Source organism: Meira miltonrushii, assembly GCF_003144205.1.
Source record: "Meira miltonrushii strain MCA 3882 unplaced genomic scaffold FA14scaffold_5, whole genome shotgun sequence".
Lineage (NCBI taxonomy): Eukaryota > Fungi > Basidiomycota > Exobasidiomycetes > Exobasidiales > Brachybasidiaceae > Meira > Meira miltonrushii.
In genome coordinates this window covers 876,408-890,244 of record NW_020289947.1, presented here as the reverse complement: position 1 = coordinate 890,244, position 13,837 = coordinate 876,408, and the positions used below count along the sequence as shown (strand labels likewise).

The window sequence follows — 13,837 nt, the reverse complement described above, 5'->3', positions numbered from 1 at the left end:
TATGCTTAAGATCACGGCTAATTCTACTTTATGCACAGAATGTCACACGAAAGATGAAAAAAAGCTATAGTGAATAAATTTATATCAAAACAGAACGAAAAAAAGACAAGAGAAGACTAATAAAAGACTGCAGCATTTCACCACAAGCGGAAACTCTTCTTAGCAGGATGATATACTGTATTGAGATTGGATTCAGACCTTGAGATCTTGATTTTACCATTTACTGGAGTACTATTGATCACTTTCTGAGTGTGTTCCAAATAAGCCTTTGCTCTTTCATGATTCACTGCCCCTGCTGGATTGCCTCTGTCATGATTATACTGAGCAGCTTCTGTTGCAGAAGCCTTTTTCCGCGCGATCTGATCACTAAAGATCTTGTGATCACCAGGTCTTAATGTTGTTGTAGGTACATCTTTCGGTGCTTTCTTTGGAATGTTCGGTTTGCTTGAAGTCAAAGAAGCTACCGTAGCCGATGCAGACTTCTTACTTGAGAAAGATAAACCGTGTACTACATCAACAAGAGTCATAGCAAAGAGCAGACTGAAGAAAAGAAAGCATACAAGCTTCTTGGTTAAGCACATCTTGTCAGAACAAAAATGAGTCATAGAAAAGTCTCGATGAGCGATGTAGCTTCGATGAAAGACTTGAAGAGATAATGGGCTCATCAGCTACAAGAGGGAGATATTTATGTTGTTCGATATTTATGTTGTTCAATAGTGGCTAAATTTTACCGAGCGGGCAGCGTTTGTATGTGTCGGGTCTTCACCTTTAGCACAATCAGGGATAGGGGCGGACTTTCTCAGGTTATCGAATCTTGCTTTCCCGGGACTACTTTTCTCAGCCACGGCCGCTGAAGCAGCTATAGATTCTGCCGTAATCCCCTCCGGCGCTGTTTCATAGCCGCGGAATGATTTGAACACCGCCACAAGTTCTCTATCTGCAGTGCTATATCCAGACAAGGACTGAATCAAAACTATCGTGTGCCTCGCAGTAATGCAATTCAATGAAGAAGAAAACATCAAAGGCTATATCAAAAGAAAAACAGGTTAAATCATAAAAGACTTGTAGGAGATACGAAGTGAGGTAGAGAAAGCGACTTCGGATGAGAAACTGTAACTCCTCACTAAACAAATTATTCTTTAGCGGGATGTAAAACTCTATTGCGGCCGGATTCGGATTTAGAGAATGCAACTTTACCACCGTCGGGAGTGCTGTTAAGGACTTGCAGGTTGTGATTCATGTAAGCTTGCGTTCTCTCATGAGGTACTGCTCCCGCTGGATTGCCACTGTCGTGATGGAAAAGAGCATCTGAAACGGCTCTATTCCTATTTGTAGGGAAAACGCCTGGGTACACTTGACGAAAGCTTGGGTCAACCGTTCGAACTTCTGCATTAGGAGAAGCAGTTGCAGCAATTGTTGGTTGGCTACCATATACGGGTTTCTTCTTACTGAAGAGATCAGATATTTTACTACAAGCAGGCATTGCGTCGATAGAAGTCATTGAGAGAAATAGAAAGAAACAGAGCAAAAAGAAAACCTGCATGATGAATTAGATACCTGCCGAAAATTGGTAGAGGTATGTTTTGCTTGATGATCTTAGAAAGTAGGGAGTTGGCTTTAAGAAGTTTTCAACAATCTTTATACTTTTCGATGGAGTCTCGATTACACCGCTTCGTAGCTTCGTAATCTTTGCAGATGAGATACCTGAATATACAGTCTGTACCCTATTTGTGTACACAAAAGCACCGAATGTAAGCCGAGCTGCAGCGTAATGATATGCTTTGCCTAGATGTGCCAGTAAACACCTTTGAAGATAAACAAGCCGCGAGCGTGTTTAAACACCGCCGCAGAAAGTCATACTAGAGTGCTATCATACTCAAATCAAGGAGTTACACTCTCAGAATGGTGAACAATTTCACACGAAACATATGTTTGAAGCTGTACGAGGTTGGCAATAACAGAGATGGAAGACAGATATCAAAACATAGAAGACAAAAGATCAGAAAAAGATAAGAGACGTAAAGGAAAGCTCCTTTGATGGTGGGAAGCAATCAGATTAATCATTGAAGTTGTCGAGGACTTTTATATGTTTAGCTGACCTTATCTTGTGTATTCAAACGCATTACATTTAAGCCGCATTATTACCTCTAACATCGCACCAATTCAGCCCCATCGACGGGAAAAAAGTGCCATGAAAGGAATGGCAAGGCGTAAAAATGATGTCAATCAAGAAGGGCCTCAAGTTGGATCTTGCCATGCCTTTATTTTTGCATTGCTTCCGCTTTTCGTTTTTTGAACGATTGCATATCCACCTGTTTGAGGTAACTTTTTGATTTCTTTGATATTGTTTTCGGAGATCTTTGCATTCTTACTAAATTTACGTGCCATCTTACGTTCGTTTGAAAATGGATTTTTGGATGTCTTTCGTAAATCGTTTGCTTGTGATTGAAATTTTTGTTGTTTTGCTGTTTCAGTTTTAAGCAATTCTTGTTGTTTTGTGGCGTTATAAAGCTTACTCTTTCTTTCTGGCTTATCGTTACGTCCGATACCCAATTTGGGAATACAACAGCATTGCGTCAGTACGACCAATTGCAATAGATACACTAATGTGATCAGCCTACTCTGTATCATCCTGATGGCTGTGGGATAGTCGAAGCAATGCTCCAAATGATGATTGTTAAAAGCTCAGTTACAAAATATCAATCGAAGCTTTTTCCGGGGCTATATCATGATTGTTGGCAGATGTCTCAAACTGAATAAAAAGGATCTACGTACGCCCATGACATAACATGTGGATCAATATCCTGTGCAGATTGGCGATGTAATCATTCATTCTGACAAATGATCTGATTGCGAGTAGAGTTGTTGATGGTTGAATGACAAAATGACAGAATGTATGCAAGCCTAAAATGCCTTGAGCCAAAACGCGTTTCCAATCAACACACAATGAAAGAACAACACCTATGTGGGCAACGCGAATGAATGAACGCGTTCCTGTAATCTACGCACAATTCCAGCCAAAGGAGGTGTAAAAAGTGAGTGAGAGGAAAAAAATGGCGTTTGCCCAGATTGAATTAAATAGATCTTTCCACCATCACTCACACCTTTAACCGCCATACAATCGTCGCCCAACTCTTGGCTAAAGTATCCTTTCCAAAGGTGCTATCTGGAGTCGGAGTATACAACTACCACAAGACATTGACAGACTCGGCTTAATACTGCTCAAAGTACCAAACCCCGAAAGAGCAGTAAGACCCGATCGATCATCATGTCAAACGCCCAAAAGAAGGCCGGAGAGCCATCATATGAAGACTATGTGGAAAGGTGAGCAACACTGCATGGCTATTTCACTTGAGCTGTGATCTGACCTACCTTCTATCTCCAACCATTCACAGAATACATTATTCGGAAAAGTACTCCGATGACAAGTGGGAATACCGGTAAGTGTCCAGCTAATGATGCAATGATGGCCAACGTTCTCATACTTACCGCTCTCCTCTTCTGAATCCAGTCACGTCATCCTGCCGAAACCTCTACTAAAATTGATCCCTCGGGACTATTTCGACCCAGATGAGCCTGGAGTGCTACGGATCCTAAAAGATGCAGAATGGCGAAAGATTGGAATCACGCAAAGTTTGGGATGGGAACATTATGAAGTTCATGCACCAGAGCCGCATATCCTTCTTTTCAGAAGAGAGAAAGATTATCAAGAAAAATATCTAAATAATATGAATCAACGTAAATAATGTAGATTTTTTTTTTTTGGAAATCGATCGGTCGGAGTTCCGCTTTCCTCCTTTGAAGAATTCACCTACCTTCCTATTACGTACATCAATCGCAACTGTCAATCACAGCCGCAGAGCAATTTCAACGCTTTATCTTTTCTTTTTTCCACCTTGTCAAAATAGGTTGTTTTATCAGTCACTAGTTCACGCTTTCGACATCCAAATAGTAGCAATTTTCGCAGCATCGAATCTCAATACAGTAAAATAGTACAATCCTGCATCATTTCTTTTTTTTCCTTTAATTGACGTCACGAATGAGGTAGAGATAAACAATTGTATACATTGAATGGGTATCTTTGAAAAGGAAGAAGAGAGGGAGAAAGATCTATTTGGAATGATTACGTAACAATTGAATTCTCATTGGCTTTGTAGGACTTCTCCAATGTGCTTGACTGAGATCGGGTAAAGGTACGCGCGCCAACGAATAAGGCTCACCATTATTATCCGTTGTTTTGAGTTCATCTGTGAATAGCAAGAATGATGCCAATGCAATAATAGTTTCCAACTTGGCAAAGCGCTGACCAGTACATTTATGATAACCAGCTCCCCATGCGATGAAATTATAATCCGTTTGACCTTCACCACGTTTGTAACGCATAGGATCAAAGCTGAAAGGGTTTGGGTATTCCTTAGCATCGTGTAAGTTTGAAGGAGGAGAGAAGCAAATATAGACATCATCTTCGATCTCATGACCTTCGATTACCAACCTTTCACGCAAAGAGCCATCCTTGTTGCGAGTAGGACCAGGGTAATACCGATTCAATGAGTTTGTCAACATTAACCGAATCGATTCCTTGAAAACCAAATGTAAGATTTCAAATTCTTCAAATTGTTCCCAATCTTCTAAACGTACTGTTTGTAGTCGTTCTAATGGTGTCAAGTTTTCAAAATCTTCACCATGTGTTTCACATGCTCTTCGAATGCCATCATTGACAGCTTGACGACATTGTTTTTGTAGAGCTGCATCAGCACCAACGAATGCGACCGAATAAGCACCTGTTCCGATTGTGTTCAAGATACCAGCAATCAAACCACCAATGACAAATCTACTAATCGTTCCTGCAGGATGACCTTGATCGATCATATCTTGTGCGAAATCTTCTTCACGATTACCTGATTGAATTCGTTTGTTCAACGTTGAACGAACCATTGTCCAGAGAGTCACAGCTCCGTATAATCGTTTGAGCAGTCGAGGTTGCGGTAACCATGGTAAAATTGTTGTCCAATATCCTGAATTCTTTTGGGTAAGCCAAAATGCGTTGATCAATTTAGCCAATTCTTTTGGCGAAGATGCATATTCTGCCATTCCCATTATACGAACTGTGAATCGAAACACCAGTGGGTAATATGTCTGCTGTAGATCGATCGAAGCGCTCTTTGAATTGTTAAAATAGCTCTCTATTGCTTCATAAGCATCAGCTGCAAGCCGGGGTGCCATATTATTCAGTCCTGAAACAAGAAGGAGGTCAGGTGTCAGCTTTGAGCAGTTCGCTTAAGATTAAAAGAAATACATACTTCTCGGAGTGATTGCTTTTGCTAAATCTTTCATTTCTCTTTTTTCGGTTGCATCCATTTCACCTTCTTCATTTAAACCTTTTTGACCTGCGCCTTGAATACCGGCGAATAAGAATTGATTACCTTGAGAAAAGCTAAGGTCTTTGTTCGTGCAAATGGCTCGCATCGTTTCGGGATCATTACTGCCTACATGGTAAACAACTTTTCCTAATAGATTAAATTTGGCTATTCCGTGATGCGGATGAGCAGGATCTTTTGTTACTACTCGATTTAGACTGTAAAGTAGAAAGGGAGAGAGAGCTGATTAGTAGAAGCCTCAAAGATGTGCAATCTTTAACCACCTTACGTACTATTGATATCTGTTTGCATAAAAGCCAACACCTCCTAATCCTGGAAATCGATTTCGAATGATTTGAACACCATTGTCATTTGCGTACAATTTACGAGGTGGAACAAAGACAAGGTAAAGTAAGAATGATATCGAAACCACCAGAGCGGAGACTAAGACTTTGGAAGGCGCGGCATCTAGACGAATATAGTCATTATCGAATAAGTATGTCGAGCCTGACATTGTTCTTTGATTCGCCACAGAGATGATGGTGGTGGTTATGATGAAGATGAGGTCTGACCTCCTCTATTCAACAATCTTCTTGTCGAGCAATCATATTTCCCTCTAAGCCCTGAGTCTCTCCACCTTGTCAATCAATTGCCGGACAACATGAGAGTGGTAAAACGCTTTAAGCTTAAAATGTTGCTGTGCAGCTGCAACCCTTTTTCTTTATTCACGCGATTTATTGCAAATCAGGCGATTTTATACAAAGGCTAAACTAACAAGCATGCATGCACTCACTAAAAGGGTATCATCTTGATCACTACCAAATCAATATTGAATGATCATTGAACGAATACATGAAGTGATCTATTGGCTGCTCTGTCGATCTGACGCCAACAAATATCTTTTGCGTTCGTCATCATACCAATCAACATGCGGAATACTTTGACGCCCCGGATGAACAGCCTTGATATGATTCATCCATACCCACCGTATCTCGTTCGTTTTCCCTGCACTTTTAAAGATCATCATCTCAGATCAGTATTTCTACTGGCGGCTTATGTCAGAGACATAGAGATCGGTTCGAAATGACAATAAACCGATTCGTAACACTGTGGTTGTCCTTCGTTGTTCATACTGCTCTCGCTTCGGTGCAATTGCGGAAGAGAGCGAATAAACATACAGGATTTGATTTGAATAAGAGTCCGGCCGCAGAAACTGATAGTGATGATGATTTAAACCACTCTCCTAATCAACCTCTAAAAGCTACAACAAGCAGCGATAGACATACCGAAAAATCTGCTCTGATCCAACATCTTCAGGATCAACACATTGCTAGAGAACAACTACATTTGAAAGCCTTACACCAGGTAAGTTTAAGCTTGTTGTGAAAGCACGTAAGCTTACATCCATTATAAATTAGGCGAAAGAAACAGGTTCGTCCTATCAAAAAGCATATTGGATGATCAAAAAAGAAGCATTCTTAGAGAGCATGCGAGTGAATGTGAGTTGGGGATGGTAAATCATATGTTGTACATTGATGATCCAGATATGCTCAAAATGCTTTTGATCAGGAACCAGAACGTTATAATACCCGTCAAGAAATCCAAGGGAGCAAGAGAAAAAAGATAAATCAAAGACGTAATATTGATAGACCAAAGAGCAAATACCAAAAGTTAATCAAATTACGTAACGAGGGAACGATTACGCCTGAACAATCGATAGAATTGGCGGATCAAGCACGAAAAGATTTGATTCGAAAGCAAAGATATAGGAAGAAGAAAAAGGAAGAAGGACAAATACAAGCCAAATCTTCTACAAAGTTTTGAAATGAAATGTTGATAAGCAACATGACCGAGCTTATCTGATTTTAATACATTTTTATTCTAACCAACATCCTCCCCTTTTTACATTATATGTCCCTGTCAATGTCCAGGCCCGAAAAAATGTTGCGTCGTTGATCTGACGCTAGCAGGTACCTGCTGCGTTCGTCATTGTAGAGATCGTCGTACGGAGGTTTTGATGCCCCGAATGAACAGCCTGATACTTTATCTTTGATTGTATTGTTTTCTCCGAAAATTTTAAGATCATCATCACAGACTCTGACCGACCGGCTTACATGCGTTTAATGTCAGAGGTGTAAAGATCGGTTTGAAATGATATTCTGCCGAATCGTGATCCTGTGGTATCGCTTTGCTGTTTGTATTGCTCTCGGTTCAGTTGAGCTACAGAAAAGAGGGAACAATCACAGGAATTTGGATTTGAATAAAAGTCCGGTCGCCGCAAGCAGCAGTGATGATGAAGTAAATCAGTCTTTCAGTCACTCTCCCGAAGCTACTATAAGTTCAAATCCGCAAGTACAAAAGAAAGACAGCAATCAACATACCGGATCCTTTGGACATAACAAAAATCCTATAGATGATAGCGCTGCCAGAGACAACTTACGTACGAAAGCACTACAGCATGTGAGTTGAGACATACATCGTGAAAAACGATTTTCAGCTCATGTTCGTTGTTTAATAGGCAAAAGAGACTGGTCAATCTTATCAAAAGGCATACTGGATCATAAAAAAGCAAGCGTTTTTGGAAAATATGCGAGTGAATGTGAGTTTCAGACAAGTTGCATGGGGTATATCTTTATAATTCTGATGTGTTTCCCGTACTTATCAGGATCCGGAACGTTGGAACACTCGTCAAGCAGTCAAAAAGGAGAAGAGAAAAAGGAAAGAAATGAATGATCCTGGCAGGCCCAAGAATAAATATCTAAGGTTGCTTAAATTACGTAGAGAAGGAAAACTTACGCTCGCACAAGAAACAGAATTGGCAGATCAGAAACAAAAGTACTCAATGTTAAGACAAAAACGTAGAATAAAGAGAAGAGAAAGAGAGATGCAAGACAAGACTTCTGCAAAGGACTAGAATGTTTCTCTGATGTATCGTAAAGCTACTTTGCATACCTAAATTTGCTTTGCTAGCCATTTTTTGTGATCCGAAAATCGCGATCATCCTCATCTTTTCAATTTAACTATATGTGTCGACGTCTGTATCTAAGTCCAAACCTGTTGCATTGTCGAACCGAAGCCAGGAATGCATTTGCATTCAGATACACAATACCGCAAAATTGACTTATATGCCCCGCAAAAACAACTATCATACAATTTTTCATCATTGTCGATTTGTTTCCGCTCGCACTTATAAATATCAAATCGCACCACACTTCTATCAACAGACCAGGGTGCGCCTATTATCAAATGTACTAGGTTGAAATGATGCTCAATCACGTCGTGGTTTTGTGCTGTTTCTCTGTTCTATATTTCACTCTAGCTTCAGCTCAACTGCAGAAAAGAGGAAACAATCGTATGGAATTAGACTTGAATAAAAGCCCGGCAGCCGAGTCAAGTAGTGATGGTGAGGTGGGCCGGTCATCTAATCAAGCTTCAGAAGCTGGGACAAGGAGCGAGAAACATGCCGAATCATATGCCCAATATAGAGCCCCAGATGAGTACTACACCACCAGAGAAAACCTACATTTCAGGGCAACACAGCATGTGAGTATATTGTTGCGTAGTTTTGAAGTTCCTGAGCTCATGTACTTACTCAAAAATAGGCAAAAGAGACTGGCATTTCCTATCAAAAGGCATATTGGAAGATCAAAAAGCAAGAGTTCCTAGAGAATATGAGAGTAAATGTGAGTTACATTTTATATAAAATGTATACATTGATGACTTTTATATGCTTAACTACTATTGATCAGGAACCGGAACGTTGGAATGCTCGTCAAGCCAAGAAGCAGAAACAAAGTAGTACTCAGAAACAGGGTAGAACTCATTACGCTGTTATATTAAAGAGCAAGTATCAAAAGTTACTCAAGCTACGACGAGAAGGGAAAATCACCCCTGCACAACGAATAGAATTAGCTCAAGAAACAAAGAAATCGACTGAACGAATATTGAAAAGTAGAAGAAAGGCGAGGCTACTTGCGTCCACTAAAAAGGACTAAGGTACCCATAACAGAAATTGTGAAGTCATCTACGATCCTATCTTCCATTCATAGCCAGTCTGCCCGTTCAGATTACAAAGCTTAAGCGCCGTATACCATGTACAAAAGCGCTATGTGATTGATTGGTCCCCATCTATGTTGCCCCAGCTTGTTGCAATGGTATGCACGCATTTTGTCACATATTTGCGTATTAAAGCGTTTGAGCAGCTGTTTTCTGAAGTCACCGAAGCTTGAATCTTTAAAATATTACATGAAAAGTACTTAGACAAACTGCTTTTCTCTTCCGCACCGAAATTTATACAACAAATAGTCGATATTCAATGCCTACGCTCGTCATCACAGGGACGTTCAGCTGGATGACGCCGCCCCGAATGAATACCTGTTTTGCTGCTGTTTTAAGCAGTCGCATTTTATATTCTCCTTCGTTTTTATGCATATCATCAACCAATTACTCCGGTCTCAACGTCGCATATGCAGCAATAACTAGATTGAAATGTTTGTCAACCTTCTTCCATTATTAATCTGCTTCATTGTTGTTTGCACTCCTCTCGCTTCGGTACAATTACGGAAAAGGGGCAATAACCGTATAGATTTGGATTTGAATAGAAGCCCAGCCGCCGAGACCAACAGCGATGATGATATAAATCACTCTTCTATACGACCTTTCGAAGCTGGAACAAGGTCACAAGAGCAACATGAAAGCACTGATCAGCATAACAGATCATCTACTCAAGTCGAAAGTTACCCATATCAACAGGCTACCAAAGAAAATATACATTTTAGAGCAGTACAGCAGGTGAGTACATACATATATAGCAACAAAATCGGCGAGCTTATATCTTCGTTCATTCGACCTAGGCAAAAGAGACTGGTAAGTCTTATCAAAAGGTATATTGGAAGATAAAAAAAGAAGCCTTTCTAGAGAATATGCGAGCGAATGTGAGTTGTACACAATGAGTGTGTGCTTTGAAAAACTCTGACATACCTGCATACGATTTATCAGGATCCAGAACGATATAATGCTCGTCATAAAAATCAAATTGATCCAAAGAAGAAGATATATATCTATACTGGCAAGACAAAAGGTAAATACAATCGTTTACTCAAGTTACGTCGAGAGGGGAAGATTACGCCTTCACAAAGACTGGAATTAGCTCAAGAAACAAAGAAATGGAGTGAACGAAGATTGAAAAATAAAAGAAAGGCAAAGCTACGAAAGCAACTTGATTCCACAAAAAAGGACTAAGGTAATTCCAACATGAAATATGAGAGCATTAGCTATTCTGTCTGTTCAGAGTTCAAAGCTTAAGTTGATTCAATCTCCTCTATTTTGATCTTCCTCATTGCAACGGTATGCACACATTTTATCGAATGCATGCGTACTGAATGTCAGAAAAAGTTGTTGCCCAAATGTGAAAATTGAGTTTGACATATGCAAAGTGCATTAACAACCTCGCAAGCTTTTTGTAACATCAATATGCCATCTGCAAGAAGCCCCGAATGTACGAATACGATTCGCTACAATTTGAATTGGTGGTAGTATTTCATATTCTACATTTTTCAAACAACATCTTTACAGCAAAGTCGCAGTCGAAAGATCTGCATGTGTTTGGCTATTATTGCAAGACTCAGATTGAAATGAATCTTACTTGTTTCGTCTTATTGTTATTGTGGTGCTCACACGCTTTTTGTAATGCTTTCGTTCTGCAACATTTCCATGAAAGAGGTTACAGGCCTGAGTGTTTGGTGAAAAGAGCAGATCTCGATCTTAACAAGAGCCCGGCGGCTGAAAGCAGCAGTGATGAAGATGGAACTCGATCTCCTGCTCAGCCCTCAGAAGCTAGAGCTGGCGTGAGACCGCAAGTACGACATGAAAGCATTGATCAGCATGCTCGATCATCTGTTAAGACTGTAGCTCATACGGATCAAGATTCAACTAAAGATGATCTGTACTTAAAAGCACGACAGCACGTGAGTACCTCCGATTGTTACGACTAAGTTTGCAAACTCATGAATCATGCTTAAGACAGGCAAAAGATACTGGTAAGTCATTCATAAAAGTTTATTGGATGTTCAAGAAGAAAGCACTCCTTGAACGCATGCGAACTAATGTGAGTCTCCGTGGAACTTATACAAATCATACATAAGCGATTTTGACTTGACTGATCATGATTCTACAGGAACCAGAGCGTTGGAATTCCAGAGAAGAGCATCAGAATGCTAAAAGAAAGAATAGGAAGATCAAACGGCAAAGAAGTCAATATGCAAATTTGATAAACTTGCGTCGAGAAGGCAAAATCACACCTGCACAACGATCAGAGTTGGCTGAACATACAAGAAGAGGGACTGAACGATCAAGGAAAAGCAGGAAAAAGGCAAAGCAAGTCGATTCTTCCACCAAGAGCTGATGCACCTGCATTGTGTACAGCGAAAGCTATCTGCGTTCGTTACCTGACAGTTCCTGCAAGTCGGCTCACTCGGAGCTCAAAGCATGTGTGCCTTTGATTATAAATGTTTTGTGTGTTATTTGTCCTCATCGAAGTTGTTCCAGCCTGTTGAAATAGTGTGCACACAATTTGTTACATAAATGCATCTTAGAGCGTTTGTCTCAAGTCAGTGAGGCTTGCTGTGTTTAAAGATTACATGAGTAAGTACCCGGACGAGCTTGTTCTCTTGTCCACAAAAAATCGGTAGTCATTGCATGCGATGCGCTCGCCATCATAGGAACATGTGAAAGACGCCCCGATCGATGCAACATGTCTTTTGCTATCTTTCAAGCGGTTACATTCTACTTGCGCTTGTGCTTCTCATCTAAATTATCAACCCGATGACTAGTCTCGACAGTACATGAGTCATCATCAGAGCACTTCCATTTAAATGAAAGTAAATCGGCTCACTTTGTTATATTGCTTTCTTCTCCTTTACACTGCTCTCCCTTCGGTGCAATCACAGAAAAGAGGAAATAATCATAGAGAAATCGATTTAAACAAAAGTCCGGCCCCAGAATCTAGCAGTGAGGATGGTAGGCTTACTCACTCAACCAGTCAAGGGTCAGAAGTACAGCCAGGAGGCAACGATCATCATCCAGGACCATCTGTCCATAGCGAGAGTCATTCAAATCATTACACCGCCGATGAAGACTTCCGTCTCAAAGCACTAATATATGTGAGTTAGATTACTTCTTGCAGATCAAAGACATATGCTAACGTATCTAGCGATGATTAGGCAAAAGAGACTGGAAGGTCCTATCAAAAAGCATACTGGATGGTAAAAAAGCAAGCATTTTTGGAGAATATGCGTAATGAAGTGAGTATTGTTGAATTCTGCAATTTGTAGGTTGATGACATTAACTTGCGAACATTTTCGATTTCATAAGGAACCAGAGCGTTGGAATGCTCGCGAAGAAATTCAAGGAAAGAAAAGAAAGAAGAACAGCGAAAAACGATCTCAGCAAAGAAAAGAATTGAAAAGGTTACGCCGAGAAGGGAATGCTACGCATGAACAACGAATGCAACTGGCTCACCGTGCAGAAAAAGAATATGAACGAAGAAAGAGATTTAGAAAAAAAGCAAAGCAAGCCAAAGATTCAAGTATGGATTAAAGTACTTGCACGTTCTACGATGATACTAGACTGAGAATGTCAATTTGCCCATCGAGCCAGTCTGCTTAGTCGGGGCTGGTCCCGGGGGCCTATGCGTCTTGATACTGTTAGAGTTGTTCATCTCTTTCTGTGGGGTGTTGTCTTGTCGCAATTGATACATACGATTCGACGAAAGCTTGCGCAACGGGGCTTAATTAAAATTGTTTATTAAAAGCTTAAAGCAGTGAAAGCAATAAAATACTACATGAAATGCCAACCTAGTCGAGATATTCTTCTTTCTTTGCAATAAATCCCATTATTATGAACATTTTCTTCTCGGCTTTCATCGTTTGCCTCATTCTCAATGTTGTTTGTTTGCGCTGCAGTCAAAGCCGTATCTTGGTGAAGAGGGGACAGTCTCCTATTAAAGATGTAGATGGTGTTGAAATTGATTTGAACTTGTCGCCACAGAAGGAAGAAACCCGTAGCGTTCAAAAGACCTTGAACGCTATTGATCCCGCAAGTCAATCACAGACAAAAATACGTCCATATGTGCGACGTACATATACACCACGAACGATTAAGAAGGAATACAGTGAAGGTAGTGGAGCCCGTAGATCAAGGTTGTATCGCGAAAGACGTCGTCAAGATCCACAAAGGCTAGAAAGATATCTTTCAAAAGAACGTGCGAGACGAACAAATAGAAGTGGAGAGAAAAAGTTCATTAACTATTTTAAACATCTCAGATCCTTAGAAAGGAAGCAAGAATTAAACGAGCAGCAAAGCATACAATTGGCAGAATATCGTCGAAGGCGTAGTATGTCAAAAGAAAGGTGGAATGCAAGAAAGAAGGCGCGCATGGAGAATTTGAACGAAGCATCCGAAAGGAAAGAGTAAGAGCTTGT

The 13,837-nt window shown here is 40.3% G+C and overlaps 5 protein-coding genes across 5 annotated transcripts; 2 read left to right on the top strand and 3 right to left on the bottom strand.

Annotated features, from left to right (window-relative positions):
* Nucleotides 1-137: 137 nt before the first annotated feature.
* FA14DRAFT_186020 (uncharacterized protein) lies at nucleotides 138-581 on the bottom strand (the record flags this gene model as incomplete). Its single annotated transcript, XM_025501494.1, has 1 exon — nucleotides 138-581. One exon carries the CDS (start codon nucleotides 579-581, stop codon nucleotides 138-140), a length of 444 nt encoding a protein of 147 aa, XP_025352540.1.
* A 1,366-nt stretch (nucleotides 582-1,947) lies between these two features.
* On the bottom strand, nucleotides 1,948-2,857 carry FA14DRAFT_162430 (uncharacterized protein). Its single transcript, XM_025499604.1, has one exon. It carries the CDS (start codon nucleotides 2,629-2,631, stop codon nucleotides 2,239-2,241), a length of 393 nt encoding a protein of 130 aa, XP_025352539.1. The 5' UTR covers nucleotides 2,632-2,857; the 3' UTR covers nucleotides 1,948-2,238.
* Nucleotides 2,858-3,268: 411 nt separating this feature from the next.
* On the top strand, nucleotides 3,269-3,888 carry FA14DRAFT_150546 (putative CKS1-cyclin-dependent kinases regulatory subunit; the record flags this gene model as incomplete). Its single annotated transcript, XM_025497441.1, has 3 exons — nucleotides 3,269-3,324; nucleotides 3,396-3,440; nucleotides 3,512-3,888. 3 exons carry the CDS (start codon nucleotides 3,269-3,271, stop codon nucleotides 3,744-3,746), a joined length of 336 nt encoding a protein of 111 aa, XP_025352538.1. The 3' UTR covers nucleotides 3,747-3,888.
* Nucleotides 3,889-3,938: 50 nt separating this feature from the next.
* FA14DRAFT_162429 (cytochrome P450) lies at nucleotides 3,939-5,384 on the bottom strand. The gene is made up of 2 exons (XM_025499603.1): nucleotides 5,301-5,384; nucleotides 3,939-5,234 (listed from the first exon to the last, which is right to left on the bottom strand). Exons 1-2 carry the CDS (start codon nucleotides 5,356-5,358, stop codon nucleotides 4,111-4,113), a joined length of 1,182 nt encoding a protein of 393 aa, XP_025352537.1. The 5' UTR covers nucleotides 5,359-5,384; the 3' UTR covers nucleotides 3,939-4,110.
* Nucleotides 5,385-6,116: 732 nt separating this feature from the next.
* On the top strand, nucleotides 6,117-13,829 carry FA14DRAFT_192474 (uncharacterized protein; the record flags this gene model as incomplete). Its single annotated transcript, XM_025501938.1, has 21 exons — nucleotides 6,117-6,722; nucleotides 6,776-6,856; nucleotides 6,927-7,174; nucleotides 7,488-7,501; nucleotides 7,573-7,817; nucleotides 7,876-7,956; nucleotides 8,023-8,215; nucleotides 8,677-8,900; nucleotides 8,960-9,040; nucleotides 9,107-9,170; nucleotides 10,024-10,148; nucleotides 10,211-10,291; nucleotides 10,356-10,527; nucleotides 10,932-11,323; nucleotides 11,383-11,463; nucleotides 11,533-11,672; nucleotides 12,397-12,517; nucleotides 12,578-12,658; nucleotides 12,729-12,942; nucleotides 13,369-13,617; nucleotides 13,687-13,829. The coding sequence occupies exons 1-21, from the start codon at nucleotides 6,441-6,443 to the stop codon at nucleotides 13,827-13,829; spliced, it is 3,312 nt and encodes a 1,103-aa protein (XP_025352536.1). The 5' UTR covers nucleotides 6,117-6,440.
* Between the last annotated feature and the right edge of the window lie 8 nt (nucleotides 13,830-13,837).

Excerpts from the sequence above, each read along its gene's own strand:
- FA14DRAFT_162430 (XM_025499604.1), bottom strand. The coding sequence starts at position 2,631 with ATGATACAGAGTAGGCTGATCACATTAGTGTATCTATTGCAATTGGTC.
- FA14DRAFT_162429 (XM_025499603.1), bottom strand. The coding sequence starts at position 5,358 with ATGGATGCAACCGAAAAAAGAGAAATGAAAGATTTAGCAAAAGCAATC. Across the intron at positions 5,235-5,300 it reads AAAAGCAATCACTCCGAGAA|GACTGAATAATATGGCACCC; the intron begins GTATGTATTTCT and ends TTCTTGTTTCAG.